This window comes from Ipomoea nil, unplaced genomic scaffold (genome assembly GCF_001879475.1).
Source record: "Ipomoea nil cultivar Tokyo-kokei standard unplaced genomic scaffold, Asagao_1.1 scaffold2975, whole genome shotgun sequence".
NCBI lineage: Eukaryota > Viridiplantae > Streptophyta > Magnoliopsida > Solanales > Convolvulaceae > Ipomoea > Ipomoea nil.
Window position 1 is genome coordinate 2,165,918 of NW_017619403.1, and position 25,348 is coordinate 2,191,265.

The window sequence follows — 25,348 nt, forward strand, 5'->3', positions numbered from 1 at the left end:
TGACAAAAATAACATCATAAAAAAAAGAATTTGTTATCGAGTTTGATAATTATATAACATCATATGCTGAAAGTACAACGTAATAGGCAATTAAGGGACTAAACCTGTTTAAATCAATTAACAAAGACTAAATTTTCAAAATTGAAACAATTCAAGAATCGAAAGTGTTGAACATGCTATTATTTCCAACAAATTTTATTCAAAAAGATTCGACCAAATAAGAACTATTGGTAGTCGTACTCACTTTTTATCGCTAAGCTATAAGCCTATAACTACCGTTGTAAATTTCGTCCTAATATTAGGGACAATGTCAGTTATAGCTTAAAACAAAAAGTGAGTAAGACCGGTTAAAAGAAAATGACGAATTTTGCAATGTCAGGTATAACATAGAGACGAAAAGTGAGCACAATCAACAAGGACAAATCTTACAATTACCATATAACTTACAAAAAGTACCTTTTAACTAGAATCACAGAATTGAAATTATGCAGACAGAACAGAAGATTCATATGTACTACTATTGAATCTGGTGTCATATGCTCAGAGCCATAAGATTTCATAGTTTCACACCCAATGGATTATGGCTAAGGTTTTATTTGTACTTTGAGCTAAATCTACACAACATTTTAATACAGCCATTCACTTCATGATTATTTCTCTATATTTTATACGAGTTTGTTCAACACTTGTCTTAAACAAGGCTACTGGTTCCCGGCTATAGGGCTGTCTCGCCCTCTCTTGAAATCGTCCCAACCTCTCACCCACGACTGCCCGGTAGTTGCTCGGGTCTCAGGAGCAGCGTGTTTGTCAAGGTTGTTCATGATCTTCGTGTGGACGGAAGTGAACACCTAGAGCAAAATGCAATATAATGCAGTTAGATAACAGTTAAAGGGTTCGAGAATGACAAATCGTATTTGCACAAGTCTGTTTGATTCCTCACGGGATTGGTTCTTATTCCATCTGGGGCTGGCTCCTGACCCGTCAACCACTTCCACAGATCAGGATTCTCCTGCAATCACGAGAAGAAATCGTCTTGAATAAATTTGTTCGATTTGCCAGCAGACAAAATAGCTCTATTAATGCCTGTTTTGTACGGTCAATAGGTTCTTAGTTTGAGTTTGTTCATGTTAAAATGAAATACGCTTAAGATAAGAACCCCACGCCTTATGGAAGATCCAAGAAAGAATTTCTCTTGAAACTTGAAATGTATAACAATCTCCGATCCTGTCACTAGAAATCAACGTTTTTGTGTCTCCGAAACAACAGAAATACCTCAAATGTTCCGTGGATTCATTAAAAAAACACCAGTCATGGTCCATACGACAATACATTCTGATTATCTGCATTACCTAATACATTGCCATTCACAATGTATCATTCCCGAACAGCACCTAAAGATCAGATTAAATGCTTCTGATCCAACAACCATTGAATTTTCATCATTTGGTTCGGTGTTGACACCATGCTTGTGACAAATACCAGCCAAGTCACAATTTCTTGATAGTTCCCTAAACTAACTTTCGGAAAATTCATTTGACCACAAATTTCATAGAGGAATTCGTCATAAACTTGTACAGTTATACTGAATTCCTCCAAATTGACCATACATAAAAACAAATTGATACAAATTTTATCCCTGCACTGATCAAATAATGAAATTATAGGATCCATATTTTGTGAAATGCCAAAAGAACATATAAGCCCTGTTTGGTAACATAGTTAGTTTATCAGCTAATTTTGGCTTATTTGACTACTATTAGCTGTTTGACTTGGTTAAATAGCTAATATAAGTGTTTGATTAATTAGCTTTTTATAACACCTTATTGCTCCAAACTATTAAAATTCAAAAAGCTGTTCAAAGTAACTTTTTCAATAAGCTTTTTGAGAAAGTCATTTTTGCATGTAATCAGCTATCAACTAACAACTAATTTCAATCAGCTAATGATATCAACTAGTCAAACCCACTAACCCAATCAACTAACAGCTATTTACCAAACACCCCATAATTTATTTGTACTTATTTCTTTGTCTTTCTATTTTTTTTCTTTTTCAGGGATAGGAAATTGGCTGTGATCACTATTATGAAAAGGATTGACTAATAAGATTATCAGTCATTTCCTCTCAGAGTTTGAACTAACAAGCAAGAATCAAACATGAAATGCAGGTATAAGTAAAAACTATGCCAGAATGCCACACAGATTATAGGAGAAAACAGAAACACTCAAACACAAGAGTAAAAAGAGAAATTTGAAAATAATAAAAAAATTACCACATCAAGAACATGAACAAGAGCCTTAATTCCAGTTTCATCCATGGAATGGATATGATCCTCCACCCATTTGCCCAGAATGAGGTCCAGCTCAAGGTACCCTCTTTGTTTGCTCCTATATAAAAGCCTAAAAACACAAGAAAAAACAAGAATCTTAAAAATGATCGAAAATGTTTAAGATTAAACAAAATTACCAAAATAAGGCACCTGTTGACTAACCGCCTTTTGGCTTCTTCATCGGAGAGATCGATACCTAGGTTAGAAGAGCACAAACGCGAGAAAGAACCCAAAAGCGGCCTGATAAGAACAGAAAAATTAAGGAAATGTACTGCTGATTACGATGAACAGCACAAATTGGAAAGTATTCTCAAGCTCGATGAGAATAAATTGGATTTGGTACCTGTTGGAGGGGATCGGTGAAGTTTGATTTGTGGGATTAAGGAGAATTCGAGCGAAGGAGGATACAAGAGACCTTCTCGTGATCGCCATTGTTTTTCTTTCTTCAAGAAGACAGGCAAAGGAGTTTACAGGTCGGAGAAGTTGAGGTTTATGCTTTAATAGTCGAAGTTGTCGTTGCGTGGCCTTTCTCTATCCGCTTATAAATGGGCCAATTCTGTAACCGCACTGCCAAAGTGCCAAGAACCAACATTTTGTAAGTTTTTTTAAGCAATATTATTCCCTTAAATTTGTTACATAATATTCATACGCGATCCACCAAATTATATCACGAATCAGGATTCACATTATATTATGAATCATGATTTAAAATGACATTCAAATTATATGTCTACAGTTAACATATTATATATTTGCAGCTAACAATTTATATATATGTTAATAAATTAAAAACACATAATCATGTACCTACAGGTAACATATTATGTGTATGTAGTTAACATATTATTCCATATTTATCTTCAATTTATTTACATAATTACTAGTGATAGCAATTTCAATCCGCCCCTGTGGATATTCACCCGAATCCACCCCGATCGAGTTATTTTGGGTGGTAGTAGATCGGGGATGGATCTTAAAAAAGTAAACCAGCGGTGGGTCGAGTTAGATTCGGGTTGTATGTACAAAACCTGCCTAGAACCTCACTCGACTCATCATGTAGTTATTTATAAAAGTTTTTATAACTTCATGTAAATTTTTACTATTTTTATATAAAAACTACTAAGTTTATTTTTAAAAATTAACAATTTAGTTATTATATTTAAATATTTCTATTATTTTATGTTTTATATAACTAATGAATTTTATTATTTTATTATGTGTAGGTAATTTAAATATTATTTTTTTAAAAAATAATAATAAGATTATAAGTGGTGTGTACCCGTAGTGGGCACCAGCACTCGATGGGGGGTGGGGTGGGTTTTGAAAAAGTCCCGCAAATTGTGCTGTGCAACCGTGTGCACTATGTATGGTGCACATGGTTGCAAAAACGACGTCGTTTTGACTAAAAACGCGCATCCCACTTAAAAAAAAAAAAATCAGATTCGATTCCCGGCAATAGTATTTTTGTGTGCATAATTTGAATTATATATCCACAAATTCATAACTATATATCCACAAATTCATAATTATATATCCACAGTGAATGAATAACATAAAATCCAGAATGAATGAACAAAATATCCACAATGAATGAACTAAATATCCATAAATTCATAACTATATATCCACAAATTTATAACGATATATCCACAATAATTCATAACTATATATCCACAATAATGCTGTTGAGGGGAATTGAAACTGAATTTTTTTAAAAAAAAATGGGACGCGCATTTTTAGTCAAAACGACGTCGTTTTGCAATCATGTGCATCATGCATGGTGCACACGGTTGCACAGCATAACTATTCAAAAAGTCCACCTGATGCGGGTTGGGGTGGGTGTGGGTGGACAAAATATAAGGTGGGTTGGGTGATGGATGTATCCCTCCCCGACCCACACCCGACCCATTGCCATCCCTAATAATTACATGCACATAGTTTATTAATTGAATGTACATAATGACCTTGTTTGGTAAAATAGTTAGTTTATCCGTCAAATTTTGGCTTATTTAACCATTATTAGTTGTTTAACTTGGTTAAGCAATCAATATAAATGTTTGATTAATTAACTTTTTGTAACAACTTATTACTCCAAAATGCTAAAATTCAAAAAGCTGCTCAAAGTTACTTCTTCGATCAACTTTTTGATAAAGTAATTTTATATGTAATCAGCTAAAAGCTAACAACTAATTTACTAAACACTTTTTTACAATCAACTAATGTTATCAACTAATCAAACCTATTAATCCAATTAGCTAACATCTATGATCTATCAACTAACAATCATTTACTAAACACCTCCAATATGTTAACTGACAGATAATTTTTGAATTGGGATCCTGCAAAAGTGGACTCTAATGTTTGATACAATTCAAAAATTTTGTTAATTGTTTATATAATATATACATATACATTATGCAATTTTTTAAATTGACACTATTAATTAAACTAAAAAAAAAAAAAAAAAAAGAGATGCGGGTCAGTATATAAATACACAAATATAATCATCTAAATAAAAAATAAAGAGTTAATTTTTAAAATGGTCCTCTGATTATGACATTTTTTCAAATTGGTCCCTTGATTTTTATTTTTTTTAAGTGATCTTTCGGGCTTCGACTTTTAAATTTTAAGTCAAAATGGTAATCTGTTAGCTTTTACGTTAAGTTTGTTTAAAATAAAGAGTAAAATTGAAAATTTAGATTTTACACTCCAATTTAAAACAATTTGTGATTCCTTTCATCAGCATGCACACATATTTCTTCAAGTTAGATTTTTATTCTTCTAAATCTGTAATCAAAATGTGGGATGTTCTGGCTTTCAAAAGACGAGTAAGAAGCGACTGATCTGTCTATTTTTATTCTACCGGATCAATTAAAAGGTCAAAAAAAATTCATCTTCAAATTCATATATCGCCAAAGGCCTTGTGGTCAAGCAATATAACTATGACTTCTCAAATGAAAAGTCTCAGGAGTCAGTTGCGACTTGACCCTTCGTTAATTCAAGGGACACATAATTCTTTATTTAATCTAGAAATACAATAATTAGGATAATAGTCACACATAATAAAATATTCGTAATATATTTGATTAATTCAAAAAGTGCATTGAAGAATAAAAGAGATTTGTAGTTGAAAATGTCAGTGAATTATGTTTAATAATTTTTATTTTCTTTTCCATTCATCTTCGCTAAATAATTTTATATACTAATATCACATATACTTTACGTTAACTCAACAAGCCCCTATAGCTCAGTGGTAGAGCGTCAGTCTTGTAAACTGAAGGTCTGTAGTTCGATCCTGCATGGGGGCACAGACATTTTTGGAGAGCGTTTTTGCTTTTGCTCTCATTTTAACACGAGCTGATTGGAGACAACAATTAAAAGTTCGAATATAATTGGGACAGCATTTTTGCTCTCATTTTAACATGAGCAGACTGCAGACAACAATTATGTGGAATAAATTCTCCTAAAACCTTATTTTTCACGAACCAATCATGCTATTAAACATAATTATGCATAAATGTTTTTTTTTTTTTTTTTAAATACCAATAACTCTTATATTTTTTTACAAATAATCTTTTGGGAAAGCAGTCATGTCCAAGGAAAATCAATGGTTAAGCAATATAGATCACAAGACACCAGCTTTCCTTCCATCTCTTCATCAAAATCTCCAATCAGCCTCAGAAATTGATCTCTCGTCTCTCCGCGAAAAACTTACCACTCACAGATAAGTCGGGTTGCAGCGCCAACCAGACTGCAGTATCGGCTGCTTCTTCGGGAGGAAGATTCCCTGCCCAACCCGTCATGGCAGTCTTCACCCAACCCGGGCAATAGCAGTTTATATATATCTTCTGGCCGTCAGGGCGGTCTGAAAGTTCCCGCGCCATTAGCCTAGTGAAAGCATTTACCGCGAGTTTTGACAGTGAGTAGTCGGTAAAATTTTGAGGCCATCCGTGAGATTCCCAAGTCCCGTCTTTTACTTGTTCTAGGAATGTGTTCAAAGCCCGATCAATCAGTTCCTCTGATAGCGATTCTATGTCCTCCAGTTTGTGTCTCAATTCAACATCTCCGATTCTCTGGAAAAATCAAAAATGCTTTAAGCTTTATTAACTAAGATGACTGAAAATGCATGTTCTAAGGAATATCGAGTAAAACTAACATTCTAACAAAACTTAGCATCATGAGGAATTGAAAAATATTTGGGAAAAATTTGAGCCTTACATTTCGCCTTCCATTCAGTCTTCCTAACCGTGAGCTCACATTAACAACTCGACCACCTGAAGTTGAAAGCCTCACTAATGGTATTATGGCTTTGATCATATTTTTTGTGCCATAATAGTTTGTCTTGATAACTGTTTCTGCGTGTTCCACAGAGTTTTCTGAGCCAAGATTGAAATTGACTCCAGCATTGTTTATCTACGTGTTTACTAGGCGTTAGTGAATACTCGACGGAAAATACAAGAGAAGGAAATATACAGATAATACAACATAGCATTGGCTAGAAAGAATCACAACATATCCCCCCCCCCCCCCCCCCCCCCCCCCCCCAACATCTTCCACCCTGTTGGGCAGAGGCTGGTAAAGGGCCAAGTCCATCAATTGGTGGCTAGGGGGATTGTTGGGCGGAGGCTGGTGAAGGGCCAAGTCTAGCACCCTGCCTCTCGAAAGTGTGTGGCGGTATAAGGAAATAAAATTGCGTCTTCGCTACTAGCTATAGCTTTTGGCGTAAGCAGTAAGCGCTTGATCCTAACCACTGTTGCAAAAATCGGTCTAGGCGCCCACCTAGGCGCCCCTAGACCGTGGCGATTTTCCCCTTAGGCGACCGGCTACCTAGGTGCCCGCCTAGCGCCTAACTAAGAGGATAACATATCATACCAGTATGTCTAAACCACCAAATTGTTCTTTTAGCCAAGTAGAAAATGACTCTATTGACGAAGGATCCACAACATCCAGTTGATGGAACGCCACTTTCAAGCCCCCTTCTCGCATGACTTTTGCTGCTTCTTCACCTACACTTGTGTCCCGTGAAGTAAGAACGACTGTTAACCCATGCATCCCAAGCTGGCGTGCGATCTCAAATCCGATTCCTCTATTTCCACCAGTCACAACTGCGACTGTGTCTGATGTCCACCATCTGAACATAAATCAGCATATCGGTCCATTATGCATTTGAACGGAAAGTACTATGGTTGTTCTCCAACCAAAACTCAGAATATATCGCCCATATTGGTGATCTACCACAAGATATCTTTCAGTAGAGGGAGCATATTACATACTTATATTTCGATTCACAAACCATTTTTGAAAATTCCAACTATGATCAAAGTAAGATCAAGAAATGCCATATGTAGACAATTATTATAACTTAAAATGTGAAATGCACTAATATTCAATAGACATGAACATAATCAGGAATATCACACCATCTTATATACACCAAAAAGCTGTAATAATAGTTGCATAAATAAATTAAATAATTTTCATGGCTTTGATCATTTTTTTTAAGGAATAACCTTAAGGATGTCATCCATCTATCCTCTTTCTTTGTCCAAATATGAACTGTGTTTATGATTTGGCATAGTATTCAAGTGCACAGTTCTTGGCAATCAGGTCATGGGTTTAAGCCCAGAAAAGAATATCTCAGGAAAATAAAAGCGAGGTTATTCACATCAACCATCCCCAAGCCTAGCACAACACAATAACCAAGTGCCCTATACTATAATGACTATATTAATTGCAAATCTGCAAAATTATTCTTCATGAATTTGTGATCAACTCAATAAGAAAATCAAAATAGCCAAGAAAGTTGCCATTAACAAAAAGATGTCGGTCCTGTTTGGTAATATAGTTAGCTTATAGCCAATTTTGGCTTATTTGACCACTATTAGCCGTTTGACTTGGCTAAACAATCAATATAAGTGTTTGATTAATTAGTTTTTGGTTACAGCTTATTGCTCCAAAATGCTAAAATTCAAAGAGATGCTCAAAGCAACTTTTTGAGAAAGTCATTTTGCATGTAATCAGCTATCAGCTAACAACTAATTTACTAAACACTTTTCTAAAATCAGCTAATGCTATCAACTAGTCAAACCCACTAACCCAATCAGCTAACAGCTATTTATCAAACACCCCCGTCATAAAATGGATTTACAGTTTCTGAAGAATAGTCTGGCTCTGGTACTCAAGACACATTGTCCCAAGAAAGTGGATAAGGAAGGAAAGAAAGGGGCCAAACAATTAATTTTCATTGTTCATAGAGGCAATTCAATATTACATTATTACCAATACGCCAAGGTGGAGCTCTAAACTGTTTACCAAAATGAAACCTTTTCCACATTGCATCATGCTGTTTGAGTTTTCAACGTTCAGGCACTAATAAATTTCTCAAGTATGTTGCAAAACACATACATATCACTCTAAGGAAAACTATCTGAACTTTTTAAACGAACAACAGATACGAATTAGAGGCCAGTTTTCTCCTTTCCACATAATTAATATGTCCCAAGAACAATTAGACACAAAAATACAGTGTCAATGTGGCATCAAGAGTCATTAATCCAAAGCTCAAGCTAAAATATAATTTCAAGTTTTGTTATAGCTCAAAATCCAGTTTTGTTTAGAGAATCCCATATCTAAACTATTTACTTCCTTTGCCCTTCCAACAAAAGAGAAGATTAAAACCCTCTTGTGTATATTGGCAATCACATTCAACATAATTGACTTCAACTAAATGGCACTTTCTACACTTTAACTCTGAAATTGATAAACATCTGATTACCCAAAATACATTAAACACTTAAATTCTATACATTCTTTAGCATTTTCAAGCAATTTTCCTGGAACAAAATGGAACAATTTCAAGAACACACTTCTCCTCCCGAGTTCAAATGGCAATTTTTCTGCGTGAACTGATATTACCCCCTGATATTTACCATCAGATAAAGTGAATTGATTTTTAAAAAATGAATAAATGATATAAAGATTGAATCTTTGGGAATTTCTTTTGTACCTTTGATGATCTGAATAGGGAATGGAGCGGAGAAGACAAATCTCTTGGCGCCTCTTCTCTCTTCTCTCCCTTGCTCTTTCTTTCTTATTCATAATTTCTCCTCTTCAGCTTTTGTGAGCTTTTACAACAGTTTTCGTTTTCTTTATCCGCTGGTTAAGTTTTGGTTTTTGACGAAGAGAATGGAGGACTGTGTGTCTGTAATAGTGAGTCGAAGTCCTCCCTGGCTTTTAAATAACTAAGTAGGTGCACCAGTACGATGAGCGGCTATATATATAGTATGATATATATACACTTATACAATATAGAATATAGTTATTTGAACCTGTAAAAATGTGAAATGAAAAGTTGTGATTTTATTATACATTGATAAATATAGTAGTTTTATTATACATTAAGGGACACTACCTATATAGTACATAGAATATTACGTATAATATAATAAGAATAAGAAACATAATAGGAAACGTATTATTTTGCACAAATACTAAATTTTAAATAATAAATTCTTGAATGTTATTATACATTATTGAAGACTTCTTTGTACACAACATTTTTAGTTATACTAAGACATGGTACACTTTCCCCGCAAATCAAAATTTTCAAACCCCTGGGGTTACTAACTCTTGAAATAGCTACGTATAGTTGTCCATGGTTAAATACCGGTTTTTCAACAACAACCCAACTTTAGCAAGCGTTTGTCCTTGACTTTTGTTGATTGTCATGGCATAAGATAGCATCAAAGGAAATTGCTTTCGTTGAAATTTGAAAGGCAATCTTGGATCTGACGGTGTAAGTGACATCCTAGGAATCAATACTTTGGTTCCTACATTTGTACCGCACATGATTTTGCCTTCCAACACATGGTCAACCAACCTTGTAACAATCAACCTTGTACCGTTGCATAATCCTAATGTGTGATCAATATTTCGCAATAGCATAACAGGTGATCCAACTTTCAATGTCAATGCATGATTTGGTACTCCAGAACATCTCAAGGCATTCAAGAATTCGGGAGTGTGCAAATCCGCTAACATGTCAACATTGGCATCTGACTTACACACAGAATCACAACTCAAGTATGTCTTACCCTCAGAAGGATTATGATCATTCATGTATTGGTTAACGGCATCTACCACATCCAATGTTAGAGCTAAAATTGCACTATGATTAAGATATGACAAATCGGCAATTTCCAGTCAGAAATTGGCTATCAACAATTGTAGCAATAGGGTCATCTTCGCACTTCAACAACAAATCTTCAGGAACAGTAATCTCTGACTCCCCCTCAAGTTGACACCCAATAATTCCATCACCTATATTAGCTATCCATTTTGCAAATTCCTCGATCTCCTTGCACTCGGTTTCTGATTGAACACTCTTCAAACGTAGATTTTTAGTCAGCCTTAGGACTTTACAGGATTTCCATAGATAGGATGAGCTAATGCTCGCTCTAACTATATCCGGTCTAGTACCCTTTGGAATGACTGGTAAAATTTGCCTGAAATCGCCCCCCAAAACAACTGTCTTACCACCGAATGTCATATTAGAACTCATTGGATTTATGAAGCGCATCAAATCCCGCATAGTTCGATCCAGGGCTTCAAAGCAGAATTTATGCATCATGGGGGCTTCGTCCCATATTATCAACTTTGTTTGCACAAGAAGTTCCGCCAGTTCACTGCCGGTACGTATGTTGCATGTGGAATCTTCATTAACAGAAATCGGAATTGCAAACCGAGAATGTGCCGTCCTGCCACCGGGCAATAAAAGCGAAGCTATGCCGCTAGAAGCTACATTGAACACTATTTGACTCTTAGACCTTAATGCGGAAGAAAGTGCTCGCCACAAGAAAGTCTTACCTGTCCTTCCATAACCATAAACGAAGAATAACACCCCTTCCTGGCGATCCACGTCAGTTAAAACTTCATTGTATATTGCCTTTTGTTCGTCTGTTAACTGCCTTACCAATTCTTGATTCTCTTTCTCCTGTTCGGCACAATCGTATGCTAATTCTTCTTGAATAAATCTGTTTGCAATAACATTTAAGGCACCAAAATTTGCAGTTGGCATCTCAGGATAGTCCTTCAAACTCTTACCATGATTAGATAATAGCTTCTCAATCTCTACTAAAGCAAAGTTCATTTTGTGCGAATCGGTCAACACAAAATCTGCATAAATATATATAAAAATTTAATGTTATAACATAAGTACGTTAAACTTGACTTAATATTTAAAAAAAAAAAATGTACGATTACCTTTGTTCTGCAGTTGTCTACGGACGTTGAATTGTGCATCGTCTGATAGATGTTGCCAAACGGCATGCCAAACTATTTCTGGTTTCCCCATGCAACTGCTCATTAGCAATATCACAAACAATCTCCTCAATTGATCTGCTGACGCCCAATGACTGGCTTCATCTATTGCATCAACATATTCGTTGTCATCATCAACTAAACCCCTTGCATAACACGCATCTCGGAATGAGTCATATTGCACCCCATTGACAGTCCTAATATCTTCATAACTTTTCGGGCCGCGGACTTTGTTCAGCAAACACCTCAAATAGAAAATTTCACCAGTAGCTGGCGGGACATAGAATATACGTCCTATTGAGAACCCTTTCTTTCGTGGCTGCCATTTTCTAAGGTCTTTCTTCCAAACGAATCTTGTTGGCATCTCAACATAAGTAAGCTCTCTCGCATCGGAGTATGTTTTATTAGCTTCGAACCATTCTAAAAACATGCTCTGTGCTATCGTAGGTCTATTCACAATGTTCTCAACAGCATCATCATCTGCAAATATCACACTCTGTTGATTAGGAAGGTGAAAGCTTAACCTTTCCACCGAAGGCGCCCGAAGTTGTATATCAAAACCAAACAGACGCCAGACCGCTTCACACGGGGATATGTACCTACAGTCATAGTACATGTTTATCTCATCTATTGCTTTGCCATTCTCGTCATCATTGCCTGTTTTGTAAAACTCGGCGGTTACCCGATCATGACCCTTGTTAACATACTTGAAGAGGTACTTGATTGACCGTGACTGGTTGCACCACTCGACATTTATATGAGCCTTGTACTTGAGCAATAAATATCTATTGTGCGGTACCACATACCTGTTGTCCAAGGCGATACCGTTCTTTGTAACTACACTGCCATTGTCTCTCCTTCTATATACCGGGTAACCATCGTCATCAAATGTAGAACTATCAACAAATCTCTTAGGAAAATGTTTAGAGCATCGCCCATTTACCATACATGGAGAATTGGTCCTCGCTTTTCCACATGGACCATGCATCATAAATTCCTCTACCGCTTGGTAATACTCTGCATCTTTCTTTTCATCTGGAATCTCTGCGCAAATAATGTTGTCTAGAGTAAGAACTTGCCTAATTTCTTTACTTTTCTCCAAAAAAAGTAATATATGAGCATGAGGAAGACCTCGCTTTTGAAACTCAATTGTATATATGACTGCAACAACATAGACATAAACATCATAAGATTAAGTAATTACATAAAATTGTATCAAAATTGATTTAAAATGAAAGGACAAAATATTACCTCCAGCCACAGAGCCAAATATTTTATTCTTTCGACAATCGGCTATCGAAGCATCCAACTTAATCTTGAATAACCGGCAAATTATGTCCGGCCGATCTTCTGGCTTCAACCTTTGGTCTTTTAAAAAGTGTTGCACCTCAGGCCACTTCGGATTGCATGTAAAGGTTATAAATAAATCTGGGTATCCAATCCATCTACATATTGCCATTGCATCTTGGTAGTTTTGTATCATGTATCTAGCACCACCCGTAAAACTTGAAGGTAGTATTATTCTGCGACCTTGGGCTGCAGGGCTTAATTCACCCCTTGTCAAAGCATCAGTCAATCCACTATAACTCTCACACCTTAGGCTTTTTTGGTGTGTCCTTATATAAATCAGTCTTCCAGACTCAACCATTGTGTAGCCATCTACAACAAATTGTTGGAACAACCGCTTTGCAAATAATATGGTACTCGGAGCTGACGGTCTAGACTGTATGCGGTAGCAGAAAAACTCCCTGGGACTAATCCTCTGTCTACCACCTGAGGAGCGCTTGCCTAACACGTCAGCGAATGAAATGTCTTCTCGGTAACCGTCTTCGCCATATGGAAACAAAATAGGGTATTGCAGCGGCAAGTATGAAGGATTTAATTCACTGATCCTCTGTAGGTGGCCGCCCTTCGATTGAACAATAATATCACGCTCTTCAATACTGGTATCCAGATCTCCCACAATTAACGCTGCTACTTCTGAAACTTGCGGCAGATTATAGGTCCTCGCATCTCTATTTCGTTTTCCCAACAACTTTATTTTGACCTCGGCGCATGGATTAATATCCAACTCAGACATAGCCATCCGAAAAGACTTAACCAAAACATTATTTTCATCGAGGTCTTTCTGAATGACACTCACTATTTCTACATGAATGTCATCTTGCTCACCACTAGCCCTACAACAACAAAAACTTGATGTATATAGTTGTCAAGATAAAAAATAGTATCTAATGATTAGTATTAATACGCAAACTTTTGTACCTCACAGCATTGATACGGTTGATCTTTTCATTTGCCGTGTCGTATATATATAACTGGGCAAAATGAGGTTCTTTGCCTTGTTCTGGAAGTAGAGTGCCCATTAGGTGATAGTTTTGACCACTTAATCGAAAAATTGGAGGTGCTCCCCCCTTGTTCATGCTCTTGTCAATTTTACCTCCCATGGATGTGAAGCAGAACATGTTGTTGTAGGTCCTAATGTTGTGTAGAAATTCTTTTGATAATTCGTCATTGTCGAAAAAGAGATCAAATATACCTTTTGGTGGCAACTTATTCTCCGGCAACTTGATCTTCCCATTGTTGCAACACAACATAAACAGTGGAGATGCTTTTGTTGACAAATTCTTTTTCCTTTCTTCAAACCAAAAGAAAGCCCCACAATGGACGCATTTATTTGTTGCATCACCAAAATCGCAGTATTGACCTGAAACAAAATATATACTTAATGAAATATTGATTGATATTTTAAGGAATTATAAAACAAATCTACATACCATGTTGTGGATCAGACGATGTCCCCATATCGAAGTTTTGCCTATCATCGTTTCTCAATATATTTGCATCTAAAATTAGAAATACATTTAAAAATCAATTTTAATAGTTTAAGGTTTGCATATGTACTTTACTTATAGTTGTTTGAATAACCGCTAGAGTATCTTCTTACCAACTATGTACGTATTTGGTGCGTCGATCATTGTAGGGTTACATTCACCTTCAAAGGCAGATAGCAAGTCTCTTGTTGTTACATGGTCATCGGGAATTCCATATTTATGTAATGGTTTACGATTTGCCAATTCATCTTGTGTTATCGTCGATGCAGGATTTTCTTTATCTACCAAAACAAATGGCTGGCAATTGGTTGCACCGATCTGTGTATTCGACGAACGTACTGTACACGTACGGAATATTAGACACGGGTAAAGTATAACAACGTTTAAAGTCACGTTTAATTTAAACCACTACATTTTAGTGGACTATAAAAAAAAATAGTTGGTAGCACATAATAACAAAATAAATTATAGAAGTCTTAATATTATAAATTAAGTACACCTAAAGTGTACATTATGCTAGCCTAGAAAATGAAAAATTAATTTGACGGTATAAGTATTCTATTTTAGTGGAAAACTTATTAGATAGTGTTAGGAATAAATTGTAATAGATTTTGATAAGCCATATTGTTATTCGTAGATCCCCAATTTTATTTTATTAGACTAAGTCGAGTCTTAGACCAAGAAAGGGAAAAATAAATTCATTAGTTGAGGAAATGGATGAAGAAGATATCAAGCCAAAAATCAAGAATTTGTCAAGAGAAAATGGCAAACAGAAGAGGAAGATGTATGCGTATGAAATTTGAGAAAATCCCTCAAAAATCCCGAAGAAGATAGAACGTGACTAGAAGTTTGCATGAAGCTATCTTGAAGATCAAGCATCTATGGAAAGAAAGGAGTACACCAAGTGAAACTAGAAAATGACTAAAAGGCTGTACGGACGAGATGGTAGAAGCTTGAAATATTATGTGCAAGGTCACAAGTTCAAATCTCACATCTCACATATTTTAAAGAAGCCAAGTTAAAATTCCATCTGATCAAGTAAGAGGCAAGTCAATGGGATGAGATTTCCAATTTGACTATGGGATGAGATATTTGCAAAGTCAAAGGGAATGAGATTTCCAAATTGACTAAGGGATGAAGTTTACAAGTGAAGGGATGCAATTTCATCAGGAGAATTGGTACAGGGAAATCAATATTGAAGGGATGAGATTTACAAGGCTTCAATTCAATTGGAGATATAGATTGCAAGGGATGAGATTGCAATTCCAAATCAAGTAAGGGATGAGACAAATCTAGCAAGGGATAGAGATTTCATTTCCCAAAATAGAAAGGGATGAAGTTTCACAAGGGAAGAGATTTCCAAGTCAATTGAAGAGATGAAGTCTGAAAGCAGTATACAGACCCAGATACACGAAATACACGAAAAACAGAAGTTGCAGGAGCAAAAATACTAGTCTAACTAGTAAGGGATTATATTGGAGATTATATTTTGAAGATTGGCGTGATCTGCACCAGATGGAGATTCATGGGACGCCATTTTTGCTGAAACCTCAAGCTCAATTTGAAATATCTGACAAGATCTGCAACGTTATCTTATCTTCTGACAAAAGGCTATACAGCTAAGCAAAATTCGAAAATGAGACCGTTTCTTTCCAACGGACGGATTCTCATTACCAGCTATAAAAGGATGAAGATTGAAGCTTTGGAAACAAGAAGCAAGAACGCAATAGAGCAAGAATACAGAGCTAAACAGAGCATACAAAATTCAAAGAAAGCTTTCCATCTCAGGAGCTTAAATTGATATATCTTTTGTGTGATAAACACTCAGAGTGATACAGATCTTAGAAAAGAAATATCCAAGAGTGTTGAAATCTTCATCAACTTCAAGAGATTAAGCGCATCAACGAAGATCATCTACAGAATCTCAAAGTTGGAAGCAAGGCAAAACTTGTTTTGGAGCAAAACAAGGGAAAGGAGGAAAGTAACACGGAGTTGTGAAATCCTGGATTGTCACACGGAGCTGTGAGATCCGAAGCAGCAGTGTCGGGAAGACATTGGGCGTGATTGGTGTGGGCTTGGTGATCAAAGAACCAGATCACGGAAGATACGTTTCTACCGGATCGTAGAAGACGGGGGGAAAGTAGCACGGAGTTGTGAAATCCTGGGAAAGTAACGCGGCGACGTGAAACCCGAAGCAGCAGTGTCGGAGGCACTGGGCGTGATTAGTGTGGGCTTGGTGATCAAAGCACTAGATCACGGAATTCATTGTATCTTGGAACCAAAAAGTGGTGGATATAGTGAATTAGCTCTTGGAGAAAAGAGCAAGTGGAGTAGGAGGATTACATCACCTCGCGAACCACTATAAATTGCCTTGTGTTCTTTACTGCTTTCTTTACTTACTGCTCTTGCTTGCTTCTCACGTCAATAATCTTGACACGATCTACACACACACCGTATCTTTTATTTAATTCCGCTGTGCACCTGACTCTAACAATCTAGTTAAGAGTCTTGGTTTATCTCTGGCTTACCTTTTGTTATATTGTGCGAAAAAGTTTGAAAGTCTATTCACCCCCCCCCCCCCTCTAGACTTTCACCTTACCTCTTTTGGGACCAACAGATAGACCATGGTCCACAAAAATCTGTGCACCATAAATAGAATTAGAATGAAAAAGTATATTTCACTAAGTACAAACCAACAAATTGATTACACATAATAAAAGAAATTTAACTATTTTAAAGAAAAATTAGAAATTGATATTAAAAAGTAAATCATATGAAGACAAATTAGTGAAATTACAATTACACACCGAGTTCTATGGACCATGAGTTACATTATAATTAAATTCACAATGAATGTATATCAATTAATCTTAGGGGATTTACCGTTGGTGATGTTACTCAATGGTGTGATATTTTCAGACAAACATCCTCCAAGGGGAATTGAGTAAGGAGTAGTTGTCGTACGTTTGTCTTTAGCTTGGGCAGCATTATTCGTAAAAGATGAGTTGCCGCAATAATTTGCTGTGATATAAAATATAACATTAAATTAAGAAATAATTCCAATAATTTATACTCGAAACAAATTAGTAGACATAACATAAATATTTGTTCAATTGCACGACATTAATATGTAATCGAATAGAATTAGGTAGACCATGGTCCGCATATATTTGTGCAAACTAAATAGAGTTAGAATGTAAAAGTATATATCGTTAAGTACAATCTAATTAATTAATTACACATAACCAAAAAAATGTAACTATTGTAAAGAACAATTACAAATTTATATTATTCAACATAAATTACATTTAAAATATAACATTTAATTTTACAAACATCTTTTAACAATTAAAACTATAAGGATATTTAAATTCACAATGAATGTATATCAATTCATTCTCGGGGATTTACCGTTACTGATGTTACTGAATGGTGTGGTATCTTGCGACGGACAACCGCCCCCCGGCATTTGGTTACGAATATTTGGCGTATGTTGGTCTTTACCTTGACCAGCATTAGTCATTAATGATGAGTTGCCTACATAATTTGCTGTGATGTAAAAAAAAATTAGAATACTATAATAACAACAGTAATAACAACAGTAATTATAGCAGTTAAAATTATATAAATTAATCACACCTAACGCTATTAATTATGTTAGACTATAAGTTGAAATTGTAATTGCTATCAATAAGAGTTACCTAATAAGTGGAACAATTATTAGGTAGACCATGGTCCACATAATTTAGTGCACAATAAATACCATTAATACCAATCAAAGTATTATTGTGATACTAAAGTATTCCATGTACATTGGTATGGTACATTACTTACATTATAATTATACAATATAATTTTACAGTCAATTTGTGCACCTAATTAAAAAGATAATTTTTTTTTTTATTTTTAAAAAATGAAGGTATATGAATTCAACTAAGGGCATTTGCCGTTAGTAATGTTACTCAATGGTGTGATGTTTTGAGACAAACACCCTCCCAAAGGAATGCGAGAAGAATTTATTGCCGAAGGCTGTTGTTTTCCATGAGCAGAATTATTTCTTGTTGATGAGTTGCCTAATTCATTTTCTGTAATATAAAATCTAACATTAAAATAAAAATTATTTCAAATAAAAAAAATCGTAAAAATGAATTACACATAACATAGTTCAGAGCACACCAATAATTTATAATTGTTAAAGATTTGCGTAACACTTCTGACGAAAGTAGTTGTTGTGACACTAAACACACCTAACGGATAATATATTTATGGTAGCCTATAACCTGAAACTGCAATTGATATAAACAATAACCTGCCGCAAGTATACTGGACAAATTTGTAGGTATAACATGGTCCACAAAATTGTGTGCACAATCGATATCATTACCATGAAAAATAATGTATCTAATTAATTACACATAACAATCACACCATTAAATAATATGAAGACTATATATATATATTTATTAATTTATATCTATAAACTATTTAAATCTATTTATGTATTTATATAACAATATATATATATATATATATATATATATATATATATATATATATATATATATATATATAGAAAATTGGTTTGAGCAAACGTTATATATACAAATAATATATATATATATATATATATATATATATATATATATATTAATATATAATATTACGGAGTATATGTTTGTTCGGTCGGAATATTATGAGAAGACGAAGAAGGGTGAATACCATTCTCCTTCTCCTTTGTCCGAACAGATCTGTTTTTCACCCTCTCACCGCTCACTTCCGATCTCTCTCTGTCTCTCCTAAACCTAGATTAGTGCTTAGTGGAAATCTGGGTTTCAACTGTTCTTACTGAACATTGTTTCCGGAGAAATCTTAGACTGGTCTAGATGAGCATCTCCCCGATTCTCAGTACATAATCGCGATCTTTCATTTCCGTGAAAGATCGTAGTGTTCAACAACAGTAAATGGTGGAAATCACGCTGCAGTGAAGCTAATTTCGTACTACTAAGGTTAGTGTGCATTTAATTTCCAATCAATTTGATTAGGGTTCGGATTTATCACTGTTGTTTGTTCTAAACTTGATCTAATTTACTGGATCTAAGCATGCATGTCGAGAATCATAGATAAAAGCTCTCAATTGTGTGTTTGTATGATTCATAAAAATTAGGGTTTTAGGTCGTCTTCTTTGTAGTGTTGCTATAAAAACACAATTGAAATTACTGTTAACTGTGTAAATATCATGTTCAAAATGCTATAGCTATATTCTGGTACAAACAAATCCTAACCAATAAGTCTACTTTATCATGTTGTTTTTCATGGACATACTGGAATTATTTGAGGAGATGGAGAAGACCAACAGAATCGCACGGCAAGAGGGATGCTACAATGAAGCTTCATTTCAAAAACAAAAAGATAAGTTTCGAACTTACCTTTATTTTCTTCACTTGGTTTCCTTTTGATGCCTATAATTGTTGACTTAGTGATTTTCCTCATTGCATGTCTATTGTGTGTACTTGAAAATGTCTCTGTGAATTGTCTATTTGGCTGGAGTCTGAAACTGGAGAACTGTGTTGGTAGTTAGATGTGGCATCTTTCTTTAGATGTGTTGATTGTAGTTTACTTAACTTTTTGCCTTGATTTCGAAAAAAGGATTGGAACTGAAGAGTTTTCTGTTAATATTAATGATAGATGTCCATCAATTATATTTAATGTTTAGGGAATGTGTTTCTTTTCCTAAGAATGATTAACTTTTACTCAACAGGCCAATAATTCCATTGTCTTAAATTTCTTTATATAATTGGTCAGAACATGGAACACACAGATTGATTCTTTGGTTCTAAAACTCTTCAAGATTCTCTGTTATGCCAGTCTATCAAATTTTTTTCCTAATGAAATGACATTCTCAGTTTTTTAGTGAACACAGTAATGTTCATTACATTTAAAATCTTGGATTTAGGTGGTGTGATCTACTTTCTTTCTAAATGTGCTAGCAAATTTCTTCTATTATTTATTCTGAACACATGATCATTCTAACTTTTTTATTTGTTTTTTTATTCGTTTTAGAAGAAAATTATCCAAGCTGTGGATTAATTGAAGAGCAGCAAGCAGAAAATAAGCACTATGTCCATATCAGCAATCAGGTTAAGACTCTATCTTGATTTACCTTACTTTAGATGACTTTGTATTGTTATACTTGCATAGTTTGTAAGTTTGTTCACTTTAGTTTGTAAGGCAATATACAGTTTGATTTAAAAAGACTTTTTTCAACAAATGGTCATCAAGTATAGACCAAGTTCTTATTTTTTTAAATTCTTTTTTGACAATTTGTTTAGGGAGGTTGTAACAACATTGAACACATACATTTATTATTTGATTCTAATCATATTCAATTCTCTGTTATTTTACTTTATCCTTTTCCTGTTATTAAATATTATGAACACAACTTCTAACCAATTTTTTTGTTGTTGTTATTCTTATTAGAATGAAAGAATTCAAGCTTTGAAGAAATTGAAGAGCAGCCGGCAGAAAAAAACCAATCAATAAAAGACCACTAAAAGCAATATGGTCATATAAGCAAATAGGTTAAGACTTCCTCTTTACTTGGCTGTATTTAGATTAGTTTGTATGCATATACTTGCACCGTTTGTAAGTTTGTTCACTTAACTTTCTAAGGCAATAGTTTTCCATTACTGGCTTTCACTTTGGTGCATTGTTTGGTTCTATATAAGTATAGAACTCACTAATGTTAACACAGTAATGTTAATAACTTTTTATTTTTCTCTTTGGTCAAAACTGGTATAATTATTTTGTATATATCGTAATATTCGTTAAATGTGTTTTATTGCAAGCAACAACTTTGTTTTTTTAATATTAGACACATTCAGTAAAATGTCCTTGTTTAAGAAATGGTGCTCGACTATCGACCAACTTCATATATTTTTTTCTAGTGTCTTTGATATCTTGACTTTGGTGCATTATTTTATTCTATATAAGTATAGAAGTGCTATTTGAGTAGGATCATACTTTTCTGTTTTTTTTTTTTTTATTTATTTAAGGAGATTCTCAGTTTTTTTATTAAAACAGAAATTTAAATTACTTTTTTTTTCTCTTAGCTTAAAAGTGGTATAATGTTCTTCTATGTATCATAATATTCTTTAAATATTTTTTATTGGAAGAAACAACTTTGTTTTATTAATAATAGACACATTGAATAAAATGTCTTTGTTCAACAAATGGTCCTCGAGTATCGACACTGTTAATCTATTTGTAATTCTATTCTATTTGACACCTGGAATTTGTTCAATTGTTTTATTCTATATCAGTATAAAAGTCAGATTTGTGTAGGATCAAAACATTTTTCCGTTTAAAGGAGATTGTTGGTTTTGTAGTTAACACAGTAATGTAAATGACTTTACAAAAATCTTCTTTTTGTTGCTGTTATCTAATTTCTTTTTAAATGTGCTAGAAAACTTTGATGGATACCACCTTGGACATCAGGTGCTTTGGAGAGATGCAAACTGAGTAAAAGAAGATTGTGCAAAAAGGTAATTGGAACTAACTCTATTTTTTAGGCAGAATATATTTATTTAGATATAAAGTCTTAGAATTGCAAACTGAGTAAAAGAAGATTGTGCAAATAGGTAATTGGAACTAACTCTATTTTTTAGGAAGAATATATTTATTTAGATATAAAGTCTTAGAATTGCAAGCAGAGTAGAAGAAGATTGTGCAAATAGGTAATTGGAACTAACTCAATTTTTTAGGCACAATATATTTAGATATAAAGTCTTAGAATTGGAATATTACTTACAAACTCTAACATGTAATTGAACATATAAAAAAACACAACTACAAAGTCTAAGTTGCTTGCCAAAATATTTCCATCCTGTCTGCCTTCTAAAACCTTGGCCACATGGAATCCTTGCTAAACTTGGACACCTTTCATCCTTACTCTTAATAACCTGAAAGGAAAAGTAGAAAAACTGCAAAACAGGTTCTAATAGCAGTATATACACCAATGCATTATACTAAACAGTTAGGCAATAACTAAAAACATTAGATAATACTTCTAAAACATCCGAAAAACTGAAAATAAGAAAGTTTCACATCACAGTCTTAGGAAAATAAAAAAAAATTGTCTGGATAATGTCCGGCCAACAACAAACACTTTCAACCATCAATGTCAATTACAACTTTTCCTGTTTGATTTCTGAGTCATTCAACTTCTTCCTACTTTTGGATGATGAAAACTCATCCAAAAGTGACCTTTTAATAGCCCCAGAGTTTTCAGCATTGTCTTCTCCTTCCTTTTGCGAGGTCTGGACAGTGGCAGGGCTATTCACTTCAACTCCAATAGAATCTTCCTATTAGTAAGTAAAGCAGAAAAGCCTATTAGTAACCAATAAAAAAAAACTCATAGACTTTAGGGTTTATAATTCTTACTCCAGAAACTGCATCGGTGTTAGTTTCCTCCTCAATCATCCTTAACATTAAGTCTTGCTCTTCATGCTCCACAAACCTGTCAGCATAGGTCTTAAGCAAGTGCTCATCCCTTACAACCCTAACAACATTGAATGGGTAATTGGGGCCCATCTTTTGAGCCAGTTTGAAGTTGATCTTAAACAGCATCTTCATTCCAACTATAGCATCCAATTCAGGTGGCACTTCAACATCAAGCTGTTTACATAGGTGATAAATAACAAAATTAAAAACATATAACATAAACAGTTTAGGAAAAAAAATGTAGACATTAAATTATAAGAATTTACCTCCTTGTATTTTGCATACAAAATAGAGGCAGGAATACCCACAAGCTCTGTAACTTCCCTATCCCAAAGCAACATTGGAGCATCTCCAGATTTGTCAAGAGCAATAACAACTACTTTGTACCTAGCTGTACCCATCATACAAGTCTTTTTACACTTAGTACAAAAAAGAGTCCCTTCCTGTTCTTTAAGCTTCTTATTACATCCAAGTTTCAGGCACGATAGGTAGTACCAACCATCCTCAAAATCTAACCCAAGAATCTCAGCAGCAACATAGTAGTCCCCATCCTATAGTATACAAATAATTTTGTAAGTGTATATTGCACTTACCAAATACAGTTACATCAAATAAAAGAAAGAATTGCTAGCTTAGTTTGTGGATTACCTCTTTCACCTTCTTAATATCATGGCAGTTAGTGACAATAACAACAGCATTATTAAAATCACTAATGCCTGTAGAGTTGGAATGCAGTGTGCCAGTACTGAGACTCCTCATTGGAGTACCCTGAGCTTTCATGCTTCAAAAACATTAGAAACTTGGTTAGATGTGTCTAAAACACCCTACAACAATACAGTAGACAACATTTAAAATATCTATCTTATTTTTTGATTGGTAGTTGAGTAAAGTTGAAGAAATGAATACACTGTACATCATGGTATTTCAATATATATACACAGTACAGTGTATTTTTTTTTAATCCAGTATTCAGATGTTAAAAAAAATATATGGCATAACTAAAATCAGAAGTACAAAGTAGAGCACACATTAATAAAGATACAAAAAAATAGGATAAATCTAAAAGATGAACTTACTTTGACTTAAACTCTTTAAACTCTTCCCAATCATCATTAAACCACAGCTTCGTCGCATCATAGGAACTGGTTATTCTCACTTCACCTGAAATAAAAATATTGAATAGATGCATGTATTTTAAGATATATAGTATGATATATATATATATATATATATACAGTATAGAATATAGAGTATTTGAACCTATAGATTAGAAGAGAAAACAGTATAGAAACTCACCACCCACAACTTTGGCCCTACAGCATTGAATGACAACAATCAGTGGTTCTTTCAAATCACTATTGTAAAAAGGCATCAGGTAAGAAACATGCTCATTCCAGAGTGTACACATCATGGTGTTATCACTGGGTTAGAAACAGAAAAAAACACAAAAGTATGAAAAAAAAAGAGCAAAATTTTCGAATGTAATCAATTTTATTTTAAAAAACATACGCATTGTCTTCAATTTGAAAGTCGATTAGTTTGGTGGCCTTCCCCCCTACAATCTTGTCCACAGGATTGTAAATCTCAATTACCCTTCCAATAACATCTGCAAAATGAACAAAATATTAGCAAGAACTACTAAAAGTAGAATAAAGAACATATTAGCAGTTAGGAAAGTTAATTTAGTACAAATCAGCTCCTTGTCATTCACATCATCAGGATCTTTCAAAGCCAAAAAACTCTTTAATCTAAACATTTTGCAAGGAAAGCCATTAGAATGTATTTCCTTCACTTGTGTTTTGTAGTTAAATTTGAGCATGAAACCATGCTCTGTAATCTTGTAGACATAGTAGTTTGTAGAGGCCATGAAGTTCTTGATTTCAAAAACTTTCCCTTCCTTGATTGTATCTCTATACTTTAAAATGTCTTTCTTGATGATACTCGCATGAATGTAGTCTCCCTGCGAATACAATAGGAAAAAAATTATAGATAGCAAAACACACTAAGATGAGTAGATAACATGGCATGAAAGTATCTTAATTGAAAGACCATTAGATGAGAAGATTATAGACAGCAAAACACACTAAGATTATTAGATAACATGGCATGATTAGTAGACAAAACCAGATTGGCAAATAGATAAAATTACCTCTTCATCATGGAACAAAACTTCCATGCTCTTACTGACTTGCCACTCTCCCCTTTTCTCAGGAACTTCATACACACGAACTGCTCTAACTCGTATTGCCCTTTGCTGGTGTTCCGGCTTAATGTTTCTGACAGCAATGAACATGGAAGGCATGTTGAAACACCAAAAGTGGCTTTCGAAAAGGCTGTAAAGTGTAAGAATTTTCTGAAGTGTTCTGCCATG

The 25,348-nt window shown here is 34.4% G+C and overlaps 3 protein-coding genes, 1 non-coding gene and 1 pseudogene across 7 annotated transcripts; 1 reads left to right on the forward strand and 4 right to left on the reverse strand.

Annotated features, from left to right (window-relative positions):
• Window positions 1-453: 453 nt before the first annotated feature.
• Window positions 454-2,880, reverse strand: LOC109163118 (succinate dehydrogenase assembly factor 2, mitochondrial-like). Of its 4 annotated transcripts, none has more exons than XM_019311846.1 (5): window positions 2,670-2,880; window positions 2,489-2,575; window positions 2,270-2,396; window positions 941-1,009; window positions 454-848 (listed from the first exon to the last, which is right to left on the reverse strand). In XM_019311846.1, exons 1-5 carry the CDS (start codon window positions 2,756-2,758, stop codon window positions 702-704), a joined length of 519 nt encoding a protein of 172 aa, XP_019167391.1. In that variant the 5' UTR covers window positions 2,759-2,880; the 3' UTR covers window positions 454-701. The 4 variants fall into 4 exon arrangements, with proteins under 4 accessions (XP_019167391.1, XP_019167392.1, XP_019167389.1 ...); XM_019311847.1 differs by having other exon boundaries at window positions 2,489-2,566; window positions 2,670-2,879; XM_019311844.1 differs by having other exon boundaries at window positions 2,477-2,575; window positions 2,670-2,877.
• Window positions 2,881-5,562: 2,682 nt separating this feature from the next.
• Window positions 5,563-5,634, forward strand: TRNAT-UGU. Its single transcript has one exon. It is a non-coding gene; the product is annotated as a tRNA-Thr (tRNA).
• A 236-nt stretch (window positions 5,635-5,870) lies between these two features.
• On the reverse strand, window positions 5,871-9,552 carry LOC109163117 (carbonyl reductase [NADPH] 1-like). Its single transcript, XM_019311842.1, has 4 exons — window positions 9,333-9,552; window positions 7,199-7,457; window positions 6,545-6,739; window positions 5,871-6,399 (listed from the first exon to the last, which is right to left on the reverse strand). Exons 1-4 carry the CDS (start codon window positions 9,422-9,424, stop codon window positions 6,004-6,006), a joined length of 942 nt encoding a protein of 313 aa, XP_019167387.1. The 5' UTR covers window positions 9,425-9,552; the 3' UTR covers window positions 5,871-6,003.
• A 296-nt stretch (window positions 9,553-9,848) lies between these two features.
• LOC109163055 lies at window positions 9,849-10,444 on the reverse strand (annotated as a pseudogene).
• A 55-nt stretch (window positions 10,445-10,499) lies between these two features.
• Window positions 10,500-25,279, reverse strand: LOC109163056. The gene is made up of 18 exons (XM_019311775.1): window positions 25,127-25,279; window positions 24,667-24,937; window positions 24,487-24,583; window positions 24,274-24,398; window positions 24,054-24,138; window positions 23,626-23,758; window positions 23,244-23,528; window positions 22,918-23,151; window positions 22,666-22,838; window positions 22,542-22,560; window positions 22,379-22,436; window positions 17,362-17,499; window positions 14,640-14,816; window positions 14,422-14,490; window positions 13,910-14,351; window positions 12,896-13,824; window positions 11,588-12,805; window positions 10,500-11,500 (listed from the first exon to the last, which is right to left on the reverse strand). Exons 1-18 carry the CDS (start codon window positions 25,277-25,279, stop codon window positions 10,500-10,502), a joined length of 5,607 nt encoding a protein of 1,868 aa, XP_019167320.1.
• Window positions 25,280-25,348: the final 69 nt, after the last annotated feature.

Excerpts from the sequence above, each read along its gene's own strand:
- LOC109163118 (XM_019311844.1), bottom strand. The coding sequence starts at position 2,758 with ATGGCGATCACGAGAAGGTCTCTTGTATCCTCCTTCGCTCGAATTCTC. Across the intron at positions 2,576-2,669 it reads TCACCGATCCCCTCCAACAG|TCTTATCAGGCCGCTTTTGG; the intron begins GTACCAAATCCA and ends TAATTTTTCTGT. Across the intron at positions 849-940 it reads ATGGAATAAGAACCAATCCC|GTGTTCACTTCCGTCCACAC; the intron begins GTGAGGAATCAA and ends ATTTTGCTCTAG.
- LOC109163117 (XM_019311842.1), bottom strand. The coding sequence starts at position 9,424 with ATGAATAAGAAAGAAAGAGCAAGGGAGAGAAGAGAGAAGAGGCGCCAA. Across the intron at positions 6,740-7,198 it reads TTGGTGGTTTAGACATACTG|ATAAACAATGCTGGAGTCAA; the intron begins GTATGATATGTT and ends GTAAACACGTAG. Across the intron at positions 6,400-6,544 it reads GACTGAATGGAAGGCGAAAT|AGAATCGGAGATGTTGAATT; the intron begins GTAAGGCTCAAA and ends TGATTTTTCCAG.
- LOC109163056 (XM_019311775.1), bottom strand. The coding sequence starts at position 25,279 with ATGCCTTCCATGTTCATTGCTGTCAGAAACATTAAGCCGGAACACCAG. Across the intron at positions 24,139-24,273 it reads TAGGGCCAAAGTTGTGGGTG|GTGAAGTGAGAATAACCAGT; the intron begins GTGAGTTTCTAT and ends TTTTTATTTCAG. Across the intron at positions 13,825-13,909 it reads AACCGTATCAATGCTGTGAG|GGCTAGTGGTGAGCAAGATG; the intron begins GTACAAAAGTTT and ends TTGTTGTTGTAG.